This window comes from Lontra canadensis, unplaced genomic scaffold (assembly GCF_010015895.1).
Source record: "Lontra canadensis isolate GAN:19392208 unplaced genomic scaffold, GSC_riverotter_1.0 scaffold50, whole genome shotgun sequence".
NCBI lineage: Eukaryota > Metazoa > Chordata > Mammalia > Carnivora > Mustelidae > Lontra > Lontra canadensis.
Window position 1 is genome coordinate 2,710,001 of NW_022631044.1, and position 20,636 is coordinate 2,730,636.

The 20,636-nt window shown below is 49.8% G+C and overlaps 1 protein-coding gene across 1 annotated transcript in view; it reads left to right on the forward strand.

Moving 5' to 3' along the window:
- Positions 1–10,044, forward strand: part of TGFA (transforming growth factor alpha) — a 103,287-nt gene extending 93,243 nt beyond the window's left edge. Inside the window, exons 4-6 of the mRNA XM_032873690.1 lie at positions 4,541–4,690; positions 7,532–7,641; positions 9,531–10,044. Of these exons, the coding sequence (XP_032729581.1) occupies positions 4,541–4,690; positions 7,532–7,641; positions 9,531–9,538 (268 nt within the window). The 3' untranslated portion in view covers positions 9,539–10,044. The remainder of the gene's footprint in view (positions 1–4,540; positions 4,691–7,531; positions 7,642–9,530) is intronic.
- The last annotated feature ends 10,592 nt before the right edge of the window (positions 10,045–20,636 follow it).

The window sequence follows — 20,636 nt, forward strand, 5'->3', positions numbered from 1 at the left end:
AAACATTCCTTTTCCAGTTAGAGAAGTTTTCTAAGAAAGGACTAAGAGCATAGCCCTATATGCATGATCATATTTCTTGAAAGTTGGAAAAGGGCCCTGTGAACCAGGTGAAACAGGGACTTAAGGGAAAAACCTTAAGGGAAAAAACTTAAGGGAAAAACAAGTCTGTGGGACTGGAGGGCCCATAAGCCCTCGGCAGAGGGGAGAGAAAGGCACATTGTGGGTCATTTCATTCTTCCTGTACAGAGTGGCCTCCAGCCACAGTTTGCTCCTATGAAAAGCCCCAGAGCAATCTGGACTGAGTGACAAAAATGGAAAAGCCTTGGGGATCCACCTGGCTGGAGCACACGGCCTTCATCTCCAGCCATGATGGCTCGTGTGGCCGCTCAGCTGGCCTCCTTTTGCCTTCTGTGCTACGCTCTTTCTTCCTTGTACGCTTCTTTCTTTTTGATTCTTATTTGGGAGAAATGGCCTGAATGGGATTCCAGAGCCTCATTTCAGAACCCTGAAGACAAAACAGCATTCCAGGACCTTCGTGTTTGGTAAAACTCACTGCAGACAGATGAAGTTGGTCAAACGATGTAAGAACATGTTCAGTCTTAACCCATTTTCCATTTCCCCTTGTGATAAAACAACTGGGATTTTGTTCAGATTCCTTTCTGAAACAGGGGTGTGGCATCTCCCATTCCCTCCACCCCCACCCCCCACCCCCCCACCCCGCCACCCCGCCTGACAGGAGGGGAACCATTTTATAGCCACCGGCCTGAGGAAATGCCCAGAGGGAGGGAGGGAGCAAAGGAAGGAGAAGGAGAATGGAGGTTTCAAATTGTTGGTTCTTAAGTCTGTGCACTTAAACCATGGTTCTACCTCAGTGGTTCTCAGGCCTGGAGGATGCACATTAAAATCACCTGGGGGCCCAGACCAACTAGATGAGCATCTCTGGGGGTGGGCCCTGGGCCCTGGCATTTTCCATATCTTCCTGGGCGATTCCACTATGCAGTCAGGTGGAAACCAGGGCCTAGCTGAGGTAAAAGAGAGAACAGCAGCTGAGTCAGGCCTGATTCATTTGCAACCAGGCGAGGTGACTCTTCCGCTCCTTATGTGACTTGTACCTAATATAATCGGCATAATGAAGTCTAATATCAGTAGAAGCTTGGAAAGTTTTTGTTTATTTGTTTGTTTCAAGAAAAGTTATGTCACCAAACTTTTTCTTTTTCCCCACCTTATAAAAAAGCAACTGGGAATCCTCCCCATTGTTACAGATGATTGGGGAGAAGAAGGGGCCTCCCTCCACCCCTAGGCCCAAAACTCTAAATTGTGGCTCTCGACTTTGCTGCCCAGTGGAATCATCTGGGAGCTTTAGAAACACTCATAACAGGCCTTACTCCCACAGATAGTAACATAGTTGGTCTAGGGTATGGTCTGGACCTCAGGATTTTTTCAAGCTCCCCAGGCAATTACAGTGGACAGCCAAAGTGGATGTCACTAGGAAAACCTTCATGGTGGCTCTCAACTCTGGCTTCATCAGAATTCCTTTTGGCCTTTTCTCAAAACACCCGTTTGCCAAGAGATTTTGATCTTGGGTAAGGCCCAAGGATCTGGATCAAGGGTTATTCTGCCTCCTAGCTGCACCTGGGCTGCTTGGGCAAAGATCCACTATTCTCAGTGCTCACCAAGGCCATGACCTGGAGTCTCGCCTGTTAGGCAGCAACCGTGTGCCTCGCTGGGCAAGTTTTTGTTCATGGGCACGTTGGGCTCCCTAATTCAGGGAGACTGAGATGTGAGTTTTTACAGCTGTGACACTGGGCGACAGAGACATTCTTGTTGACATGAAGACTTTCCCACCAGGCTAGGACCCCTGCCAATTTTGAGGCCACACTGGTTGTAAAGTTTCCAGCACACAAACAGGAAATGTTCCTCTGGAAGGGAGCATATGGAAAGTCAGCAGAAGGTGATGACCCAGCCCAGAGGGTTTTCTTTCTTACTGAGTTAAGATGGCACTGTTTGGGGGAACCGTGGCGACTTGCCACGCCTACAGCAAGGATACCTCTTTACGGGGCAGTGAGCAATCCGTCTTTCTTCTTGCAGCGAGGTTTGTGAGCTTGTCATGAAATCACTACCCCAGAGTGTCTTCCACACCGATCTACATTACCCTAGAAAGGTAGCCTTCCTGGTTGAGATCGTTAGTTTTTAAACCCAGAAGCCCCCAGGCCCCCATTTCCTCATCTGTAAAGAAGGTAAATAGCCACCCTGAGCTCACATGTGCCCGTGATTGTTGGAATTAAAAGAGATCAATTCATATACGAGTTTGGGAATAAATGGTATGTGTTATAATTAGAGCTTGGATGCCACTCTTTTGTTTAAATAGAATTTCTTGGAATCCCCAGTGTTGATGGGTTAAGTCCATAAGATTCACAGAACCAAGTGCCTGGGGAGATGTTAGAATCCTCCTCTCTCAGGGCCTGCAGGTCAGGATAGGAATGCTTCAGAAATGGGAGTGCTTACCCTTCTATAGCCTCGACCTTTCACAAACAAGCACACGGACCCTCACCGCACTGCCCAGGGAGGAAGCAGCCCGGACACTGGGCTATGCAAGAACCCAGACTCTGGGCTGAGCAGACCTGAGTGTGAATTTCTCCTTTCCCTAGCAGGGCGGCACAGGTCAATGACTGATTTTTCTGGGCAAGGATTAAAAGGCAGACGTATGTCAAATGTACAGTAACCCTTAACAGAAAAGCAAGGGCCTGAATTCAAACTAAAAAATACCTTTAAGTAAAGCATATAACAAGCGGGCTATAGGATAGAGAGCCCCAGTGAAAGCCTCCCACTAAGCAGTGCTGAAGACAAGCCTGTGTGCTCTGGAATCCCAGGTGAAACCTTAAGCAACAATTTTTGCAGCATCTCCTGTGTGTCCTAAATCTTAAACTATACTATACCTGTTCCTTTCACATTAAAATGATTAATTTTTTTTAAGATTTTATTTATTTATTTATTTGACAGACAGAGATCACAAGCAGAGGCAGGCAGAGAGAGAGAGAGGAGGAAGCAGGCTCCCTGCTAGGCAGAGAGCCCAATGCGGGGCTCGATCCCAGGACCCCGGGATCATGACCTGAGCCAAAGGCAGAGGCTTTAACCCACTGAACCACTCAGGCGCCCCTAAAATGATTAAATTTTTGTTAACATTGAGTGAAACCTATGCTCCAGAAAAATACACTGTGTTTATCCCGTGGCCCCAAGTTATCCCTCTGGCATCTGGGTTCTGGCGGCCCAGGAGCACAGGCTTAGGGCAACCACAAATGTAATGCCCCTGACACAGGAGCAGGCAACAGGGACCCTTAATCCCCTTTCCTTTTTCCTTGTTCTTCAAAGGCTTCTTAATCTAAATGTGAAGGTGACAGACTGGCTATTTCATCAAAAGGTAGACTCCTTAAAAAAAAAAAAAAAAGTTTAATCATTGCCGTGTCTTGGGGGAAAAAATAAGAACTTTAAATCTAGTGTGTGATGTTTGGTGCAAGGCTGCTCTTGGGGACGTCCCTGTGGGAAGAGAGCTTCCCCACCTGAGAAGACAGTGGTGATCAAACATTTTCTTTACAATCACAAATTCATCCGGGCAGTGGGACCTGTGCATAAGCTAAGTGTCTTCTGTTAAGCAAATTCATATGCTTGGAGGGGGGAGAATGCCTGCATCAGAATATGACCATCCCTTCCTTATGGCTGGAACCAGTCCTGGAAGAACATCCTACAAGAACCTCTTGTGGCGGCCCAGGATGGGCGGGGGGGAGGGGGCTGTGAGCAGCATCAGCCTTCTGAGGGAAGAGGCTGTTAAGTGAAAGAGATTTTGGATATTAGTAATACCAGTAATATCACCTTGGTATAGGCAGTGACCTTCACAGGCCACAGAGCACGTTCAAGGTCATGACCTCTTTTGTGCCCTTACCGATCTCCAGTGGAACGAGGCCAAGTGTCACTGGAAATGAGAAGCTGACTGGTGGCTTCCCAGGTCCTGCATTTACCAGAAGGTGGCACTGGCCCCTACCTCAGGAGGAACACTGGGTGCTGCGCCCCTCCCCCCAGTAAATGCTCGTATAACTAATTAAATTTGATGAAGGTGATCAAAAAGCAGACCACAGCCTGTGTCTGGTTTGGTGTGTCTTCTTTCTCTTATCACCGAATTCTGAATACATACACTTAGTTTAAAATAACCTGGGTTTTTATGAACTGCCAAAATGAACTTGGTGTCCTAAACACATGTGCTGCCTTCTTTGTCCCCAGCATCTGACCTAGTGCATTACAGTGAGGTGCTTCCTCACATCAGCAAGCTGATTAGTGGCCCCTTGTCCTCCTACCAAGAGGTGCCCACACGGGGAAGGAGGAGCGAGTTTTCAGACACCTTGGCCTTGAGTTGCAGAGGCTGGAGGGGCCCCTTGGACTTTCCCTACATCTTTGGGACCCTCTGGCCCAGCCTTCCCTGGGGGCGGGGGAAGGTTGGGGGAACGAGAGCACTGTCAGAAGAACATGCTGACATTCCTTTCTTCCGCAGCTGCCATTCTGGGTACGTGGGTGCGCGGTGTGAGCATGCTGACCTCCTGGCCGTGGTGGCCGCCAGCCAGAAGAAGCAGGCCATCACCGCCTTGGTGGTGGTCTCCATCGTGGCCCTGGCTGTCCTCATCATCGCATGTGTGCTGATACAGTAAGTGTTTGTCACCCCTAAAGTCCGGGCTTCCTCCCCAAGCCATCAGTCCCATGACCAGATGACACGGCCACCTGGGCATGGTTCATTGCTGTGGTGTCTGACTGGTGTCAGCAGAGCCGAGAGGAATTTCGGTCATGGCCACCTGCGGTCAAGGGCACCCATCCTGGGAGGGTCCCCAGTGGGGGCTCTGTACGCTGTTGGAAGCCAGGGGGGAAGCAAAGGTTCATCTGCTCTCTGACTGCTGTTGCGTTTGGAGCCTCCAGAGTGACGATGGGGATGTGCGGGCATTCCAGAGCGAACTAGAAGTGACTCCCAGCTTCCTGTGGCAAGCGGCAGAGGTGTTTCCTCTCTGCCAAAGGCACTTTGCAAATCCCAGGGCCATGTCGGAGGTCTTGGTTGCTCTTTGGACAGGCTGATGGCAGCCCTTCCCCCTTCTCCACTCCTCTGCCCTTTCTCGTCTTCCAAAACTCATCTTGCATCTTCCAGAAAGCCTTCCTGAGCCCTAGCCCAAGGGAGACCCTTTTCTTGGGCTTACTTGCTTGCCCGTATCTCCCGACTGGACTGCTCCACAGACAGAGACTTCCCTAGTGCTGTAGTCACAGCATCTGGGCAGATGTGGTCCCTGGAAATGTCTAGAGACCTCTAATTCACAGAGCAGGCCCTCTGAGAATGTACACAGAGTCGGTGATGCGTAAGGCATTCCCAGAAGAGCTAAAGGCTCCCAGTCAGCCTGGTGTAGATTCACTCAGGATGGAGACGGTGGGGGATGGGCCATTCTGGCGAGGGCTGGAGGAAGCCTCTGTGTGTTAATGAAGGAGGCCAGACGGGAGCCCTCTGAGGCCGTCCGCAGTTTGGACAAATCATTAGGAGTCTCTGTCCTGTTTGGTTATTGGTTTGCCACTGTTGAGGCAACATGCACACCTCTGGCTCCGGTGACAAACTGATGTCCCATAGAGCCCCACCCTGTTGACGGGAGCCGGCCCAAGTCAGCATTAAAGGGTGAGGGATGAGGTTGAACTGAGACGGCCTTTCCTTCCTCTTCAAGCCGAGCGTGCTCCACTCCCACCTGTCTTGGAAAAGGTGGTGGACGAGCGGCCCTGGTTTGGGCTGGAACATAGCCCAGGCTCTGCCATGCACGAGGTCAGTTCTTGTGGTCGTCAGGCTGTATGTGCTCACCTGTCATGTCCACTGTCCTCCTATTTCTGTGGCCAGGAGGGTCCCAGAGCCTCAGGGTGCCCCTGTGAGCTTCTCCAGAGGGATTTAAAAGCTAATCTTGATGCCTAGATGGCCTCTCTCATTCGCAGGGAGGCAGCCAATCTCACCTCCCCTCCTTTTTTTTTTTTTTTTTTGAAGATTTTATTATTTATTTGACAGACAGAGACCACAAGTAGACAGAGAGGCAGGCAGAGAGAGAAGAGGAAGCAGGCTCCCCACTGAGTAGAGAGCCCAACATCGGGCTCAATCCCAGGACTCTGGGATCATGACCTGAGCTGAAGGCAGAGGCTTTAACCCACTGAGCCACCCAGGCGCCCCTCACCTCCCCTCTGTCTTTTCCCAGCCCATCCTTGCTAGAGACCAGTCCAGAATCCCTGAGCCAAACACTAAGCCCTTACCCCAGCCAGGTCGCTGGGTGCCTGTGCCTGGGGCCCTCCTGAGTTGGAGAGTTGGTTGGAACCAGCTTATCCTGTGCCAGAGGTACTTGGAGGCCTTGGTCACACTGCCCTGGAATGCTCCTTGCTAGTAAGTGGCTGGGATAAGCCCACTGCTAGCTGACTGCAAAAGACAACCTCTAGTGATGGATGGATATGGAATCAGGTCCTCTAGATCCCTCCAGATCTGGGACTCTGCAGCTCTGCAGGGCGCCATGCAGAGGCAGACTGCTCTGGCCACCCGGGACAGAAGTGTGTTGGGTAGGAAGGTCTCGGTCTCCTCCTTGGCTCTGCTGCCCAAAGGTTCAGGGGCCCTGGCTGCCTTCCCAGGTTAGTGCCCAGAGAGAGGAGCTGGAGATCATGAAATGCCACCAGGCCCCAAGGGGGCAACACAGCAACAGGTTTGTTTTCTCTTTTGTTTCTGGGCCCATGTCCATGAGGAGACCCTGCCCAGCCCCAGTGAAGATGCACGGATTAGGCATAGGTCAAGGTTAGAATGAGGAGAAACAAAGTCCTCCATGATATCCCATGCAAAAGAGCTCTAAGTGTCTCTGCATCATCAGTGTCTTTCTCAGTGCTTTCTTCTGCCCTTCTTTTGGGTTCCCTGGTTCTCTCTCCATGCGAACTCTGCTCGCTGTTCATTCCCGTGCACAGAGTGGGGCAGGAGCACTCAGAACCCTGGGGCTCCAGGGCTCCGGGAAACACACGTTCACCAAGAGGTTGGGTTTGCTACAGCTAGAGAATGGTAGTCCACGAAAAGATTCAAAGCTGTGGTGATTTGCAACTCGTTCTTTCATTCTTCCCACGGGTCTGTTCAGCCCATCCTCGTTCCTTGCTTTGCTGCTGGCAAGGACCTGATGGATGCTTCCCCCCACACACACCCTCACAGCCCCGCCAGCCCGCAGTGGCTGCCTTGTCCCAGCATTGACCACCCTTCTGAGGGCTTCCCCACCTGCTACATTGCCCCTCGAGCCAGGAGCAGAGCTGTGCTCGCAGAGCCAATCCTTGAGGGCCAAACAGGTGCTGCAGGGTGCTCAGCCCCTGGCTATGTGCAGCTGGCCCTCTGGAGGCCCCGGTGGGAAGGTTGCTGCAGAGCCCAGAGCCACCCAGTGGGCTCTTCCCACGATCGCTGCACCAGCTGGGCCCGCCTGCCCCAGGCTCCTGCCCAGCCCGTGTTCTCTGTCCGCAGCTGCTGCCAGGTCCGAAAACACTGTGAGTGGTGCCAGGCTCTCATCTGCCGGCATGAGAAGCCCAGCGCCCTGCTGAAGGGAAGGACTGCTTGCTGCCACTCCGAAACAGGTAAGGGGCTGTCGCAACGAGGGGCCTCTCTCCCTTGGGAGACACGAGTGGATGGAGAGGAGACCACCACCTTCTCCAGGGCAGGGCAGATGTTCTTAGAGGGTGATGCAGGAAGAGGGAGAAAAGGAAGAGGATGTTTATCCACCCCAAGTCAGGTTGAGTTTATCCTAAGGTACGTTTCACTCTTTTATCTTCATTGGTCTGTGTGGCCTCTGACAAGTTGGTTGGCCTCTCTGAGCCTCCGTTTTCTTATTTAAAAGTTGTGCAAATTGGATGAGTGCTGATGTAAAGGACTGAGCAGAGCATATCACAAACTGCAGACACAACTGATGTTCGCTCTCTTTCCCTTGAGCAAGTCCCTTCCCCTTTCCCATCGGTGAAATGAGGGATTTGGCCTACAGCTCTCAGACCACTGTTTGGCTCTGGGCTCTTGTGATCTTTAAGCTTACCATTGCTTCGTGAGTATTTTCACTGACGTCCACGAAGAATACTGGGCATCTGGGAATGGAACCAAACCTGCTTCTCAGGAGTCCTCACCTGGGCATAACCGGCTTGGGGCTCATGGAGGCAAATGGCTCCTTTATCCAGACAAGCCCTGGAGAGTCACACAACAACAAGATTTTCTGAAATGCTCTTGTGACCAGTCAAGCCCATCAAAAACCTAAAGTTCCTTTGCGGGAAGTAGTGGGACAGGAGACCATCACCACAGGCTAATACCCAGGGTGACCTTCTCTAGTCAGCAGCTGCCATTCCAGAAGCTCACAGTTGCAGAGAGTAGGAAGAAGGGCGGCTGGGAAGCTAGAGCACGGACATGTCCATTAAACCTCTTGGCGATCTGCCCTGGCAGGCGTCGAAGGCCCAGGAGCACTTTATTTGTTCTTCAGGAGCCATAGTAATCGTGCGTGAGCGGTTCTTGTCAGCTAGGAGGCCCACAGCTCTTAAGGATGCTAATCCATTCATCCTTCTAACGGCCTTAAGAGGAGGAGGATTTGTGAGTGGTGCGGGTACATTGAGTCTGCCAAAGGTCTGCTTAGATCCAACCATCAGTCCACGAGGGAGCTAGGATGAGAACCAGGGCCTCTGAAGGCCCCCGCACCCCTCTCTCCTGCTGCCTCCAAGGACCATCCACTGAGCCAAGGAAGTTTTTAGATTGTTGTTTGGCACCAATAGAAAAACAGTTTAAATCTTTTCAGAAAATTTATAGTAGATTTTGTGCCATTTGTGCTCACCTCAGGAGAGCTATTTAAGGTAGAGGAAATTTCTTATTAACATTCCTTCTCTGCCCGCATTTGGGAGGACATTAGCTTTGAGCCGCAGAGAGGTCTGGCCTTCCAGAGACGGCCACTGAGACTGAAGGCTGCTCCCGGAGATGACGTGTACCTCTCCAACTCCCCAGGAGCCACGGGAGGGAAAAGGGCAGGAGGATGTCCAGGTTGAGCTGGACTCTAGAGCTGCCCCCCGGTGAGCCATAGAGAATGCCTCAGAGCCCCGCCCATTGAGGAACAAATGGGTCCAATCTTAGACGGCCTGAGGGGAAGCCCTTCTGCCACCAGAGTCCTGGACCAGCTCACGAACTGCTCGCCAGGCCACCCCTTCCAGGGGAGCTGTCCCCACGCTGGGCAGACTCTCCTCACAGCACGCTGTATCCCCATTCTCTGCTACCGTGACTCGCTTCACATTCCGTCAGCCTTGCCTTTGGCCCCAGAAGCACAGTTTCAGAAGCTCCTGCCCCTGAGGTTGAACCAGAGGAATCTGGGCTTGGGCCTGTCTGCCCAAGAGAACCTGGTGACCTTGGCTGATGCATCTCCAAGTTTCTGCCCCAAGCTTGTTTTCCTAGCACAGCTGGGGGGCTGGCCCGCAGCACTTAACTTGTTTCTCCTTCCTTCCAGTGGTCTGAAGAGCCCAGAGGGAGTTTGGCCAGATAGACTGTGGCAGCCTGAGGGAGAAAGGACTTCTTCAGGACCAGCTGGCTTCCTACTCTGCCAGCAATCACCTGTGCAGCCTTTTTGTCTTTTGTGGGCCTTCCTTCACAACTCTGTCAAGAACTCTGTCTGCTTGGGGTTATTTGGTGTGACCTAGAGAAGAAATCAGTGGATCACGGTTTCAAGACTGGTCAAAAAAGAATTGCAAGGGGGTGGACTTCCTGTTGACCTCACTAAGGTGTGTGCGTCTGCCGGCCTCAGAGCCCAGAGACGTGTTGTCGTCTTCTGCCAGTCACCGAGGCCAGGCTGTGTTTCTTTTCCATGGGCCCATGTACCCACAACAGTATCCATCCTCCCCAACCCCAGAGATTGCTGTCGTTGAGTTTTTTCTCATCCTTTTATTGGAGAAGAAGGTGGAAAAAGGGTAACTATTGGTTATGGGAAGATGTCAAATGTGAGAGGAGCCGTGTATGTCCTCTGCCCACGAACCCCTCGGCCAAGCCTGACATCTGCCACAGACACACGATGCCGAGGACCTTCCCAAGTCGTCGGCAGCCTCGGAGATCATTTCTTATTTATGAGATGGATGATGGTTTCATTTTTAATCTCTTAAGTCGGTATAAAAAGCATAAAACCTTTTCAGACTTCTACACGAATGATGTATGTAATGCTGGCTGAAAAGTTAGCTGACTGATTACAACCGTCTGGCCCCTTTGGGACAGCTAAGGCTTGGGAAGAGCCCCCCAGGGGTGCAGAGTTGGAAACAGAGGAGGAGTTGCTGATGAGAGCAAAGACTGGGGCTTACAGGTCTTGCATTTAAGACACAAAGCAAGGAAAGGCCCTCAGATACATTCCAGTAGAAAAGCTAGCCAGTCCAGCAGCAAAGACTTGTAGCTTTGTGGGGAGAGAGAAAGAGAGTGCCTGTGTGTGCATCTCCTCGGGACGAACACAGGACTACCGAGCTCCACGATTAGACAGATTAACTTCCTAGTGTTCCCTCCATATGTTTAGAAATAGAGCACAAGTGGAGAGGCACGGGCCTTCCGGGCCACATCCACAAAAAGGGGGCTGGTCGTTTACTTTCCATGTTGTTGTTTGGTTGATTTGTGGATTTATTTTTAAAAGGAGAAATTTAACCTTCGTATTTATTTTCTAGCATTAGGAGAAATGTCCCTGTGATTTTTTTTTTTCTCTTTTCCATTCAGGATGCTGGTTTTATTAACAAAAACTCTAACAAGTCACCTCTACAAGGTGGGTCTTGCTTTCCCCTTAGAGAAGGAGAAATGTTTTCATGGGCCTCTGGGTGTGTTCTGACCCACTTGGCTTGCCTATGGGAAACACTGGTTCCCTCCAGGTAAACATCAGAGAGCTCATCCCTAGAAATTTTTGTTAAAAACTGTAAACAGAATAACAGTGAAATAGTACATGAAGTCCTTATGAAAGGGAACTCTTTATTCACTAATATTTGAAAAATGAAAAATCTCTACCTAGTAGTGTGGCCCCACCCATCATGAAAGAGACCTTTAAAATATATCAAGTTGGCTTAAAATTTCTACCAGATTATTTTGTCCTCCCCTATTCTTCTTCCCCAATCTGTCCATTTCGATGAATTTACTTGTTACAACTGAGACCATTATGTGACGCGTGTCTTAGCTCTGACACTCGGATGGGATGATGGAATGAAGCGGTGAGGGCAGAAACGGGCTCTGCTTGCCTGCTGGCCCGCTAATGAGGCATTTGATGCAGTTTCCAGGCTTAAGCTTCCTTTCTCCCGCCTGTCCTCCAGCTGCGGGTAGGCACACAGAGGCCCAATTGTAGCATCTTGCTCAGAGACCTGTCCACTGACATGGGTTTGCAGACACCCCAATTTTCACTCCTTTCTCTCACCAGACCCTCCAGAAAGTCTGAGAGCCTGGCGAGAGAGACCGGTGGCGTAGTGTGTCTTTAACTTCAGGTCACATTCTGACTCTAGGACAATCTTTCCTCGGTCTTTTAGAGACTCTTTGAGGTCTGATTGCCTTTAGAGAATAGGAACCCACGTGAGATGTTTTGTGGGGCTTTCGTCACTGGAGGGAGGGCAGGACCCGTGTTTGGTCTCCAGGAGTCCGAGAGCCTTTGCGGAGGTGTGAGAAGGGAGGGATGAGCGCCTTCTGTATCCCCTGCACGGACTTCACCTCAGTGTCTGTGAAGGCTCTGGTCCTCGGTGCCCCTTTCCTCGCGCCCTTGCAATCACTCCGCGAACTGTGCGGGGAACGAGCAGCGTGCCTCCCTGTGCATGGCTCCCGAGGCAGTTCTCGGCAAACCAGCAGATCTGAAAAGAGTTAGAAACAGAGGCTGGGTGAAGGCAGGCCTGGATGGACCTTTGTCCGTGCTCAGGAGAGGAGAACCTTGCTTCTTTGTGGTTTCTCTTTAAAAATCAAGCATTGGATTCCTGGGCCATTTCTTGGTATTGGTACATTTTGAGCTAGCTGTAAAAATGTCCCCTTTTGAGATTAAAAATGCATCTTCAAATCCATCTTTATGGGTTCCCTGTGTTTCCTTGGCCTCGAGAAAGCTGATGATATGACTAGGGATTCCTTCCTGAGGCCTTTCCTGGTCCGCAGCCGCACCCCTGGGAGTAGAAAGCAAAGCAGCTTCCGGTGTCCATCTCAGGAGAAGTGAAACACCCTCATTAAAAAAAGAAGAGGGGGTGCTTGCAAATATTTTATGGAGCCTCGATTCTCCCACTGCTATGCAGGCTGTGATGTGTCTAAGCATACCGGCCAGAAACCTTTTCTTCTAGATGCAAAGATAGCAGTCCACACTGATCTGGAAGATGGTTCCGACACACCTGAAATCAAGCAAGATCCGAGCTTGGCCGTTGTGTTCCCACAGAGGAGGGGGGCACAGCGTCCTAGAGTCTATTTTCCTAAGAATCGAGGAGGTGGGACTGACACCTCAGCCACCCATGTGTCGGGGACGTAGGAGGAGGTGTGGTTCTAGAGCTTCCTGGGAATCTGTGCTCGGCAGGTGGAGAAGAAGGTGCCTCTTCAGCCCAATCTTCCAGGGCCGGGTTGTCTCACCGCGCCTGGAGTCGCTTCTCCAGGCAACATCTGCAGAAACGGATCGACAAGGTTCCAGCACTCCTCAGGAGACCCTGCCTGCCCTGTAGGGTCTGGGCTTTGGTTTCTCCCAACCTGCTTGGCCAAGGAAGGGGGAGGATTCAACAGCCCAGCACCCAAGGGGACGTCACCGAAGGAAGACGAACCCATACGTTTGTTCTCAGTGTGGGAACATGAGACCTTTCCTCTCCAGCCTCTGATTTTACCAGGCTCTCGGAAAGATCTAGTGGTGAACAACACACAGTACTGAAAAGCAGCCCCTCTTCCTAGGGTAGTAACTTACTGAAGTATTCAACTTTCCATTATCTTTATGATAACAAACCTGAGGCTTTTTTTTTTTTTTAGAACTTGTTACTCTGACTTCTGTATATGTTGCACTGAAAAGGTTAATATTTAATGTTTTAATTTATTTTGTGTGATAAGTTAATTTTGATTTCTGTAATGTGTTAATGTGATTAGCAGTTCTTTTCCTTAATATCGGAATTATACTTATTTAAAGAGTAGTGAGCAATATAAAATGTGGTTCTGTTTTTTTCAGTCATGTGCATTATTGTCCAGTTGTACCGTACCTTGTTTGGAAGGATGAAGGAATGAACTCTTTTTTTTTCCCCCCTAAATCAAGACTGGAGCTTTTCTTTCATGAGAGTGGCATGTTACTGAAAAGCAAATTAAGAATTTTCTCCACACATATGAGTGATGAGGAAAAATTAGATGCTCTTTCACAAAATGTGGGAATCCTCAAATTCACCAGAGTTGATCCCTGCCCACTTGAAGAAACCAAACCCTCCACAAAGATCCCAATACATTAGCCTTTCATCTGCTAGGTGTCTGACAATATGCTAAATGATGCAGATGAAAATATAAAACAGACAGTCCCCACCCCTGAAGGAACTGAGATCTGGCTGAGAGACTGACATGCAAAAACTAATTCTGGAACAGTTGCAGACAACATGCAAAGGAAGCCTGAATCATAAGGTAGAGAGCATGTGTGCATAGCTGTGGTTCTCCAGGTGTGCTCCCCAGACCAGCAGCCCCATCTCAGGAATGCAAATCTTCAGGCCCCTCCCCCAGACTATTAAACTCCAGAGGTGTCCTACGCCCCCTCCACCTTCTAGGTGCTTCCAATACATGCTCTAGTCAGAACCACTGTAATCTAGGACTAAGCGAAAGACACGTTAGTGGAGGGGGCAGAGACGCAGCTTTTAGGAAAAGCTTTATAGAGGCTTTGCAGAGGAAGTGAAACATTGCAGCTTGCCCCTTAGGTGTTCAGAGTTAATGGATATCAGGATGTATAAGGCCTGCATTTATTTGGAATTTCTCTGCTTAGCCTCGTGGAAGAGAAAAAACAGACCTGTCCACACCCACCCCATCCCACCCCACCCTCAGTCACTCACCCCGCTCCCTGCTGCCCAGTTTCTCACTGTAGGGAACTTTCTACAGCTGTCAACCCAGTTCTTACAAGCCTCGCTGCCCTTGAATCCCCATGGCTAAGCCCCCTGCCCTTCTAACCCATGTGCGGACCTCACGTGTGCAACCTAGGAGGAGCTCATGCAGATGCAGCAGAGAGCAAAATAGTGGCAGGACAGCATGAGCTCTTGGTCCCCAGGGATGCTCAGCTTCCAGAGCAGGGCAAGCCCGTAGAACCTGTTGTCCAAGCTCCAGAGGACTTGGCATCTACCTGACCTGCAGGAAGATGAAAACCTAGGCAATTCTTTGTCCCAAGTGCACTGGTCTGGCAGCTGTCCCCCAACAGAGCCTTTACCCACCTCTTGGGAGAAGGAGACCTGCTCCCCATACTTGGTGTTCCCTCCTGCCCCTTGACCCTATTCCTTCTCCAGGGACCTCTCCAGGCCTTGTTTCTAACCCATGGGATTTTTTTCTTGTCCTGCTCCTTCTCCTCCCTGAGTTCCAAGCCCTCCTGCCAGGCCCACCTCTGCCAGAGCCAGTATCAGGTGGCCGCTTCGGGATCTAGCCAGGTGCCCGGGGTGTTGCGGGCAGGACACTCCCTAGGAAAAAACGCCGATGAACTTTGAGTCAAGCCAGGCCAATCTCCCCTCATTTATCCAGGCAACTTGTGGTTGCCAGCTTGATTCCATGATCTGGACAGACGGGGCTCGACTTGTTGGATGTTGTTGGCCCGAATTTCACACCCCAGTTCTACCCAGTCCCTGCATTGCCCTGCCTCCTGCCTCTCCCCATTTTGGGGGTGTGTGTGACCTCACCTTGCCTCCTGCCAACTCTGAGCTCTTTACCCAGCAGCCCCCCAGAATTCCAGCACCAGCATTCCCTCCTCCATCTTCTAAAACTCCTTTTCCACATTTGCTCTCTACACTTGCTACTTGGGCAGGCCCTGAGGTTTCCGTCCCAGCCTTCCACCTTCAAAAATAGACAGCGATGTGTCTGTGGACAAGCAACTGGGGCTAGCAACGCCTTTTCCACCAAGCCAGTGTCTCCCACCCTAGATTAGTCAAACTGTAGAATCCGTCATCGGGGTGGCACTTGGCATCTGTTCAAAATCTCTCCTGGAGATTCTGATCCAATCCCTACTGCCTTCTAAACATACTACGCCCCAGGGAGCGGACAGCACAGGCGAGGTCTGATGTCTGGAGCTGCCAGTGCCTGGTCCCTACCCGGGGCATCCCCCAGCCCCTGCCCCCAGCTATGCATCCATATCCCATATATACAGAAGGTGGGAGCCCCTGGGAAGCATGGCCCCTTGGACCTCCTTTCGGTCGGGATCATCTAGGGCAGAGAAGTGAGAAAACTCCCCCTATGCGAACTGGAGCCTGTAAGGAGCACCATGCGGTGAGCACTTGCCCAAGTGGGCAATGGCTTTTCAGGAACCAAATTTTGCAACTGAGAATGAAAACATGGTGACATTTATGCCGGAAGGGAAACAGGAGAGAGAGAAGGGAAAAGCAAAAATTTAAAAAAAAAGGCGGGGGGAGCCTCTCTCCAGGGACATTTACTCCAATGGAAGCTTCAGGCCCTGATAGACAGCTGTACAGGTGCCTTAGGACCACAGGCTGCCCTGTGCCATGAAGTCCTCTGGTGCAAGTCCCCGTCCTGCAGGGGAGCCCCTCCCAGGAGGTCAGGGGAGTGGAGTTGAGAGCAGGACAAAGAAACAGCTCCACTACCTGGAGCTGGGCTGCCCTGCATGTTCCAGAAAGGGAATCCTCAGATCTGGAAATGTGACCTCCCCTAAGGGCTGTGCTGGGAGGAGCCAGCGTCATTTAAACCCTGTCCCATCAGAACAGAGGAAGTGGCATGGCTCTCCCACCTGTCTTTGGTCTCAAAGGAAACCCCTGCAATAGAGCGAACCAGAGTGCAAGGGTACCGGACCCCTGTGGTGGAAGGAGGCCCTGGGAGCAAAGACCCGTGTTGGTTGCAGGCCTGCTGCTTGCTGGCTGTGAGACCCTGGGGTGTTCCTGTGCCCCGAGTGCCCATCTGTCTTGCTCCTGCCTCTCTAGCTGAGGGAGCTGTTGAGATGAAGTTTACAGATTCCCACTTGCTCAGCCCAATTTTTGGAATAAAAAAAAATCTAGTGTGATCCCAAATGCCACTAATATATCGTCCAGTTCAAAGGGGACTCTGCTCTCTGATCCTCTGCCGACCTTCAGTTCAAGGTAGAAGAAGGCACGGGGAGAGGGACACATCATGAGAAATATTTCCAGAGACCCACTGGCAAATGGGGCCCCAATTATAGGGTCGTGTTCCCTGTTTGCGACCTTTAGACATGGTGAAGGACCCAGAGGAGTGAGGAACCTGCCCTTGGACATAGGATGTTATGCAGTGTGGCTTCAAGGAGCAGAGCCAGAGGCAAAAGTATTGATTTCTGCTCAGTAGAGGGTCTTTTTTCCAGAGCCTCCTCCTAGGCTAAGGGACTCTCTGACAACCAAAACCATTGAGCAGAGACCAGGTGACCACCAGTGCACAGCAGGTCCCCTGGTGGACTAGACCTTGTGCTGCAAAACCTCTGGGGTTCAGTCCACCTCCAGCACTCTAACCACAGCGTCCTGTCCAAGGGTCTGTGGGCTACAAGCACTCCAAGGATCCACTTCCTTTAGTCTCCTTCTGGAAGAATCTGTGAGCCCAGACTTGAGCCTCCATCCTGCCCTTGTCCTGCTGTGGGTCCTGTGGCCTTCCAGGGCTTCCTGGTAATGGAGGGCCATCTCGGGCGCTGCCCAACCCCTTCCCACCCACCTGCTGGCGTTTGAGCCTGTGGCTTCACCATCCTTAGGAGGGGCCCCATAGAGGGACCACAGCCCAAATGAGTCTCAGGAGAGGGCCTTTCCTGGCTCTCTCTATCCCTAAATGACTAGGTGTGCTGCTGACTTGCCCTCTCAGATCCACAGTCCACCCTGTGCCCCTGTGTACAGCCCACCCAGGGCCCCTCTCACCCCATGGTTTCCGGTCTGGCCACTGAGTGGCCCCAGGGGAGAGCTGAGATGTTTCATCCCCACTCACTCCTTGCTGCACAGGATTCACACCACAGGGCTGGACCCTGAGCACACACTTCATTTACACCACCACCTCCCCTCGTCCCTTCTGCGCAGGGGCTGATGATGGCTCCCCACGGACACTCTGCCAGTCTTTCCCCCTGCTCGCTCTTTAATTTCCAAGAATGCTTAACCAGAGGCAAGAATTTCAAATGCTTCCAGGAGTGATGCTGGGACTGCTTGGTGGCAACATGAACGGCAGAGTCGGGGATCTGGGGTGGGAGGCGGCCCTTGTGAAGAGCAGGAGGGCCCAGAGCTCTGCAGAAGGGAGTGCCACGCCTCCCCTCCAGCTCCTGGACATCCAGAGCGGTGGCCAGGTTTTCTTTTTCTTTTTTTTTCCATAAAATATCTCCATTTCTAAATGTGGTTCAAATGTCTAAACCACACTGTGGCCCTACCGAAATCTGTCCGCAGGTCACCATCCATCCGCAGCCTCCCCTCCCAAGCTGCCTGCTTGTCTCGGACTCTGCCGGGCTTTTTCCGGCTTCTCTGCCGGCACGGTTCTCCTTGCTGGAAATGCCTGTTTTCTGCTTCTCTGTCGGAGCACGCTTCTGTTCCTTCTAGAACAGAAGGCTCACACCTCACCTTCTCTCTGAGACCTGCCCAGAGGCCCCATACAGAGCCCTCACGTTATGCGCACTTCTGTCCCGTAGCCTACCACCACCTCTGTCGACAAGTCCTCCCCTAGTTGTCCTGTGCCCCGGGTTGTGAGCTTCTCAAGGTCAAGAACCTCTGTCCTCTCTGTCTTTATACCCAAGCATTTAGCCTGATGTCTGAGACATGGAAGGTAATGCAGTAACAATTTGGGTAACAAAATCATAGGCTATATTGATGGACCCAGGTGTGCTTCCTGAGGCCCAGGATTGATGTCATATGGGACCGCTGGGTCCTGCTGGGCCAGGTGACTAAATGAAGGCACTTGGCGTTGACTGGTCTAGTCAGACGCCTCACAGGTCAAAAGGTCCTTGTGACCCTTCCTGCTTCCCTCTCTACCCTGCAAAGCTTTCCTTCTTGACAAAAATGCATTACACGCTCTGACCAGTGGTTTACCATGAACTTTGTCACAGCCCTGGTGGGTTTGACAGGAATATTTTGTTTTCCTCTTTTTCCTTCCACAGCTTTATTAGGGTATAATTAACATATAATATTATGTAAGTTTAAGGTGTACGGTGTGATAATTTGATACATGTATTTATTGCAAAATGATTACCACAATGAAGTTAGTTAATACTTCCATCCCCTCACATAATGACCATTCTGTGTGTGTGTAGTAAGAACACTGAAGATCTCATCCATGAGTAACTTTTCAGTATACGATACCCTACTGTTAACTATAATCACCATGTTGTCTATCGGACCCCAGGACTTACTCCCCTTATAACTGGATGTTTGTACCTTTTGACCAACATGTCCCCATCTCCGCCACCGCCGCTCTTTGCAACCACCACTCCACTCTCTGTTGCTCTGAGTTCAGCTTTTTTAGATTTCATATAGAAGAGAAATCGTATATTTACCTTTCCCTGTCTGACTTATTTCACTTAGCATAATTCTCTCAAGGCCCATCCACATTATCTCAAATGTCTTTGGGCAACTTACCTGATAAGAGATAACCTGGCTCATTTGCCTACACAAAAATCAGTTTTCTAGTAATGAAAGTGATGATCTGAAGTTCACTCTGATTTGAGGAGGTGAAGACTGAATTCCGCGAATGAGCCCTCATCGTGGAAGTTGTGAGAATGACATTACTCAGTTGTCTTTCTTAATTAACACTGATGGTGTAGATGAAGAACTATGAGGAGTTTTTAAGATCTGACACTCTAAGACATCAGAGCGCCAGAGCTCTATAAGTTTTCTTGTGATAGTCGCCCTCATTATTTTTTTTGTAACTGTGCGAACACCATGTCTCTGTTTCAAAGTATCACAGTTGTTAACAGATACCTTTCATTATGAAAACTAAGTATCACCACCAGGTAAAAGATTCAAAATTAAATTCTGCCATCACATCATTAGAAGGAAAGTAAGACCTATCTTTGAATTCTTGGTACAGAAGGAAATAAAATTGGAATTCATGTTCTACAAAAAAGGGAGTGAGGCACTATGAGAAGACAAAAATGTATAATTTTAAAATTTTCTTCTATTCAGTTATATAACTCAAAACCCAAAAAACATATACCCCAATTTTAAAAATGGGCACAGGACAAAAAGAACAGAGATTTCTCCCAAGAAGACATACAGATGGCTAACAGACACATGAAAGATACTCAACATCTCTCACCGTCAGGGAAATGCAAATCAAAACCACAACGATATATAACCTCACACCTGTCAGAATGGCTAAAATCAAAAATACAAGAAACAACAGCGCTGGTGAGGATGGGGAGGGAAAGGAACCCTCCTGCACGGTTGGTGGGAATGCAAACTGGTGCAGCCACTCTGGAAAACAATATGGAGGTTCCTCAAAAGTTTGAAACTAGAACTACCACGTGATCCAGTAATTCTACTACTGGGTATTTACCCAAAGAATATGAAAATGCTAATTTGAAAAGATATATGTGCCCCTGTGTTTATTGCAGAATTATTTACAGTAGCCAAATTATGGAAGCAACCCAAGTGTCCCTTGATTGATGAATGGATAAAGAAGAGGCGGTCCACATATACAATGGAATAGTACTGAGCCATAAAAAGGAAGGAAATCTTGCCATTTGCAACAACATGGATGGAGCTAGAGAGTATTATGCTAAGCAAAATAAGTCAGTCAGAGAAAGACAAATACCACATGATTGCACTTTTATGTGGAATTTAAGAAATGAAACAAATGAATAAAGAAAAAGAGGCAAACCCAAAAACAGACTCTTAACTCTATAGAGAACAAACCGATGGTCGTCAGAGGAGAGGTGAGGGGATGGTTGAAATAGATGATGGAGATTAAGGAGTGTACTTGTGATGAGCACTGAGTAATGTATGGAATTGTTGAATCACTATATTGTACACCTGGAATTAATATAACACTGTATGTTAACCAAACTAGAATTTAAAAAAAAAAACTTTGAAAAAGTGTAAAAAAATAGTCTATTTATAAAAATTATTATATAATAAAATTTATGTTTTGTGTGTCTAAATTTTTTTCTTCTATTCAGTTCTGTATTTAAAACATAATTGCTAATACCACATATATTTATGCCACATTAGATGCTTCTCAGCTCAATAAAAAAATTTGATTATATTTAAGGCAGATTGGGGTGTCTGGGTGGCTTAGTTGGTTGGGTGACCAACTCTGAATTTCTGCTCAGGTCATGATGTCAGGGTCGTGAGGTCCAGCCCCAGGTCAGGTTCCGTGCCTGAAACAGAATCTGCTTGAGATTCTCTCTCTCTGTCTCCCTCTCCCTCTGCCCCTCCCCCCTGCTCAGGCTCTTGTGCATGGAAGCAGGCACGTGTGCTCTCTCCCTCTTTCTCTCTCCCTCTCTCTCTCATAA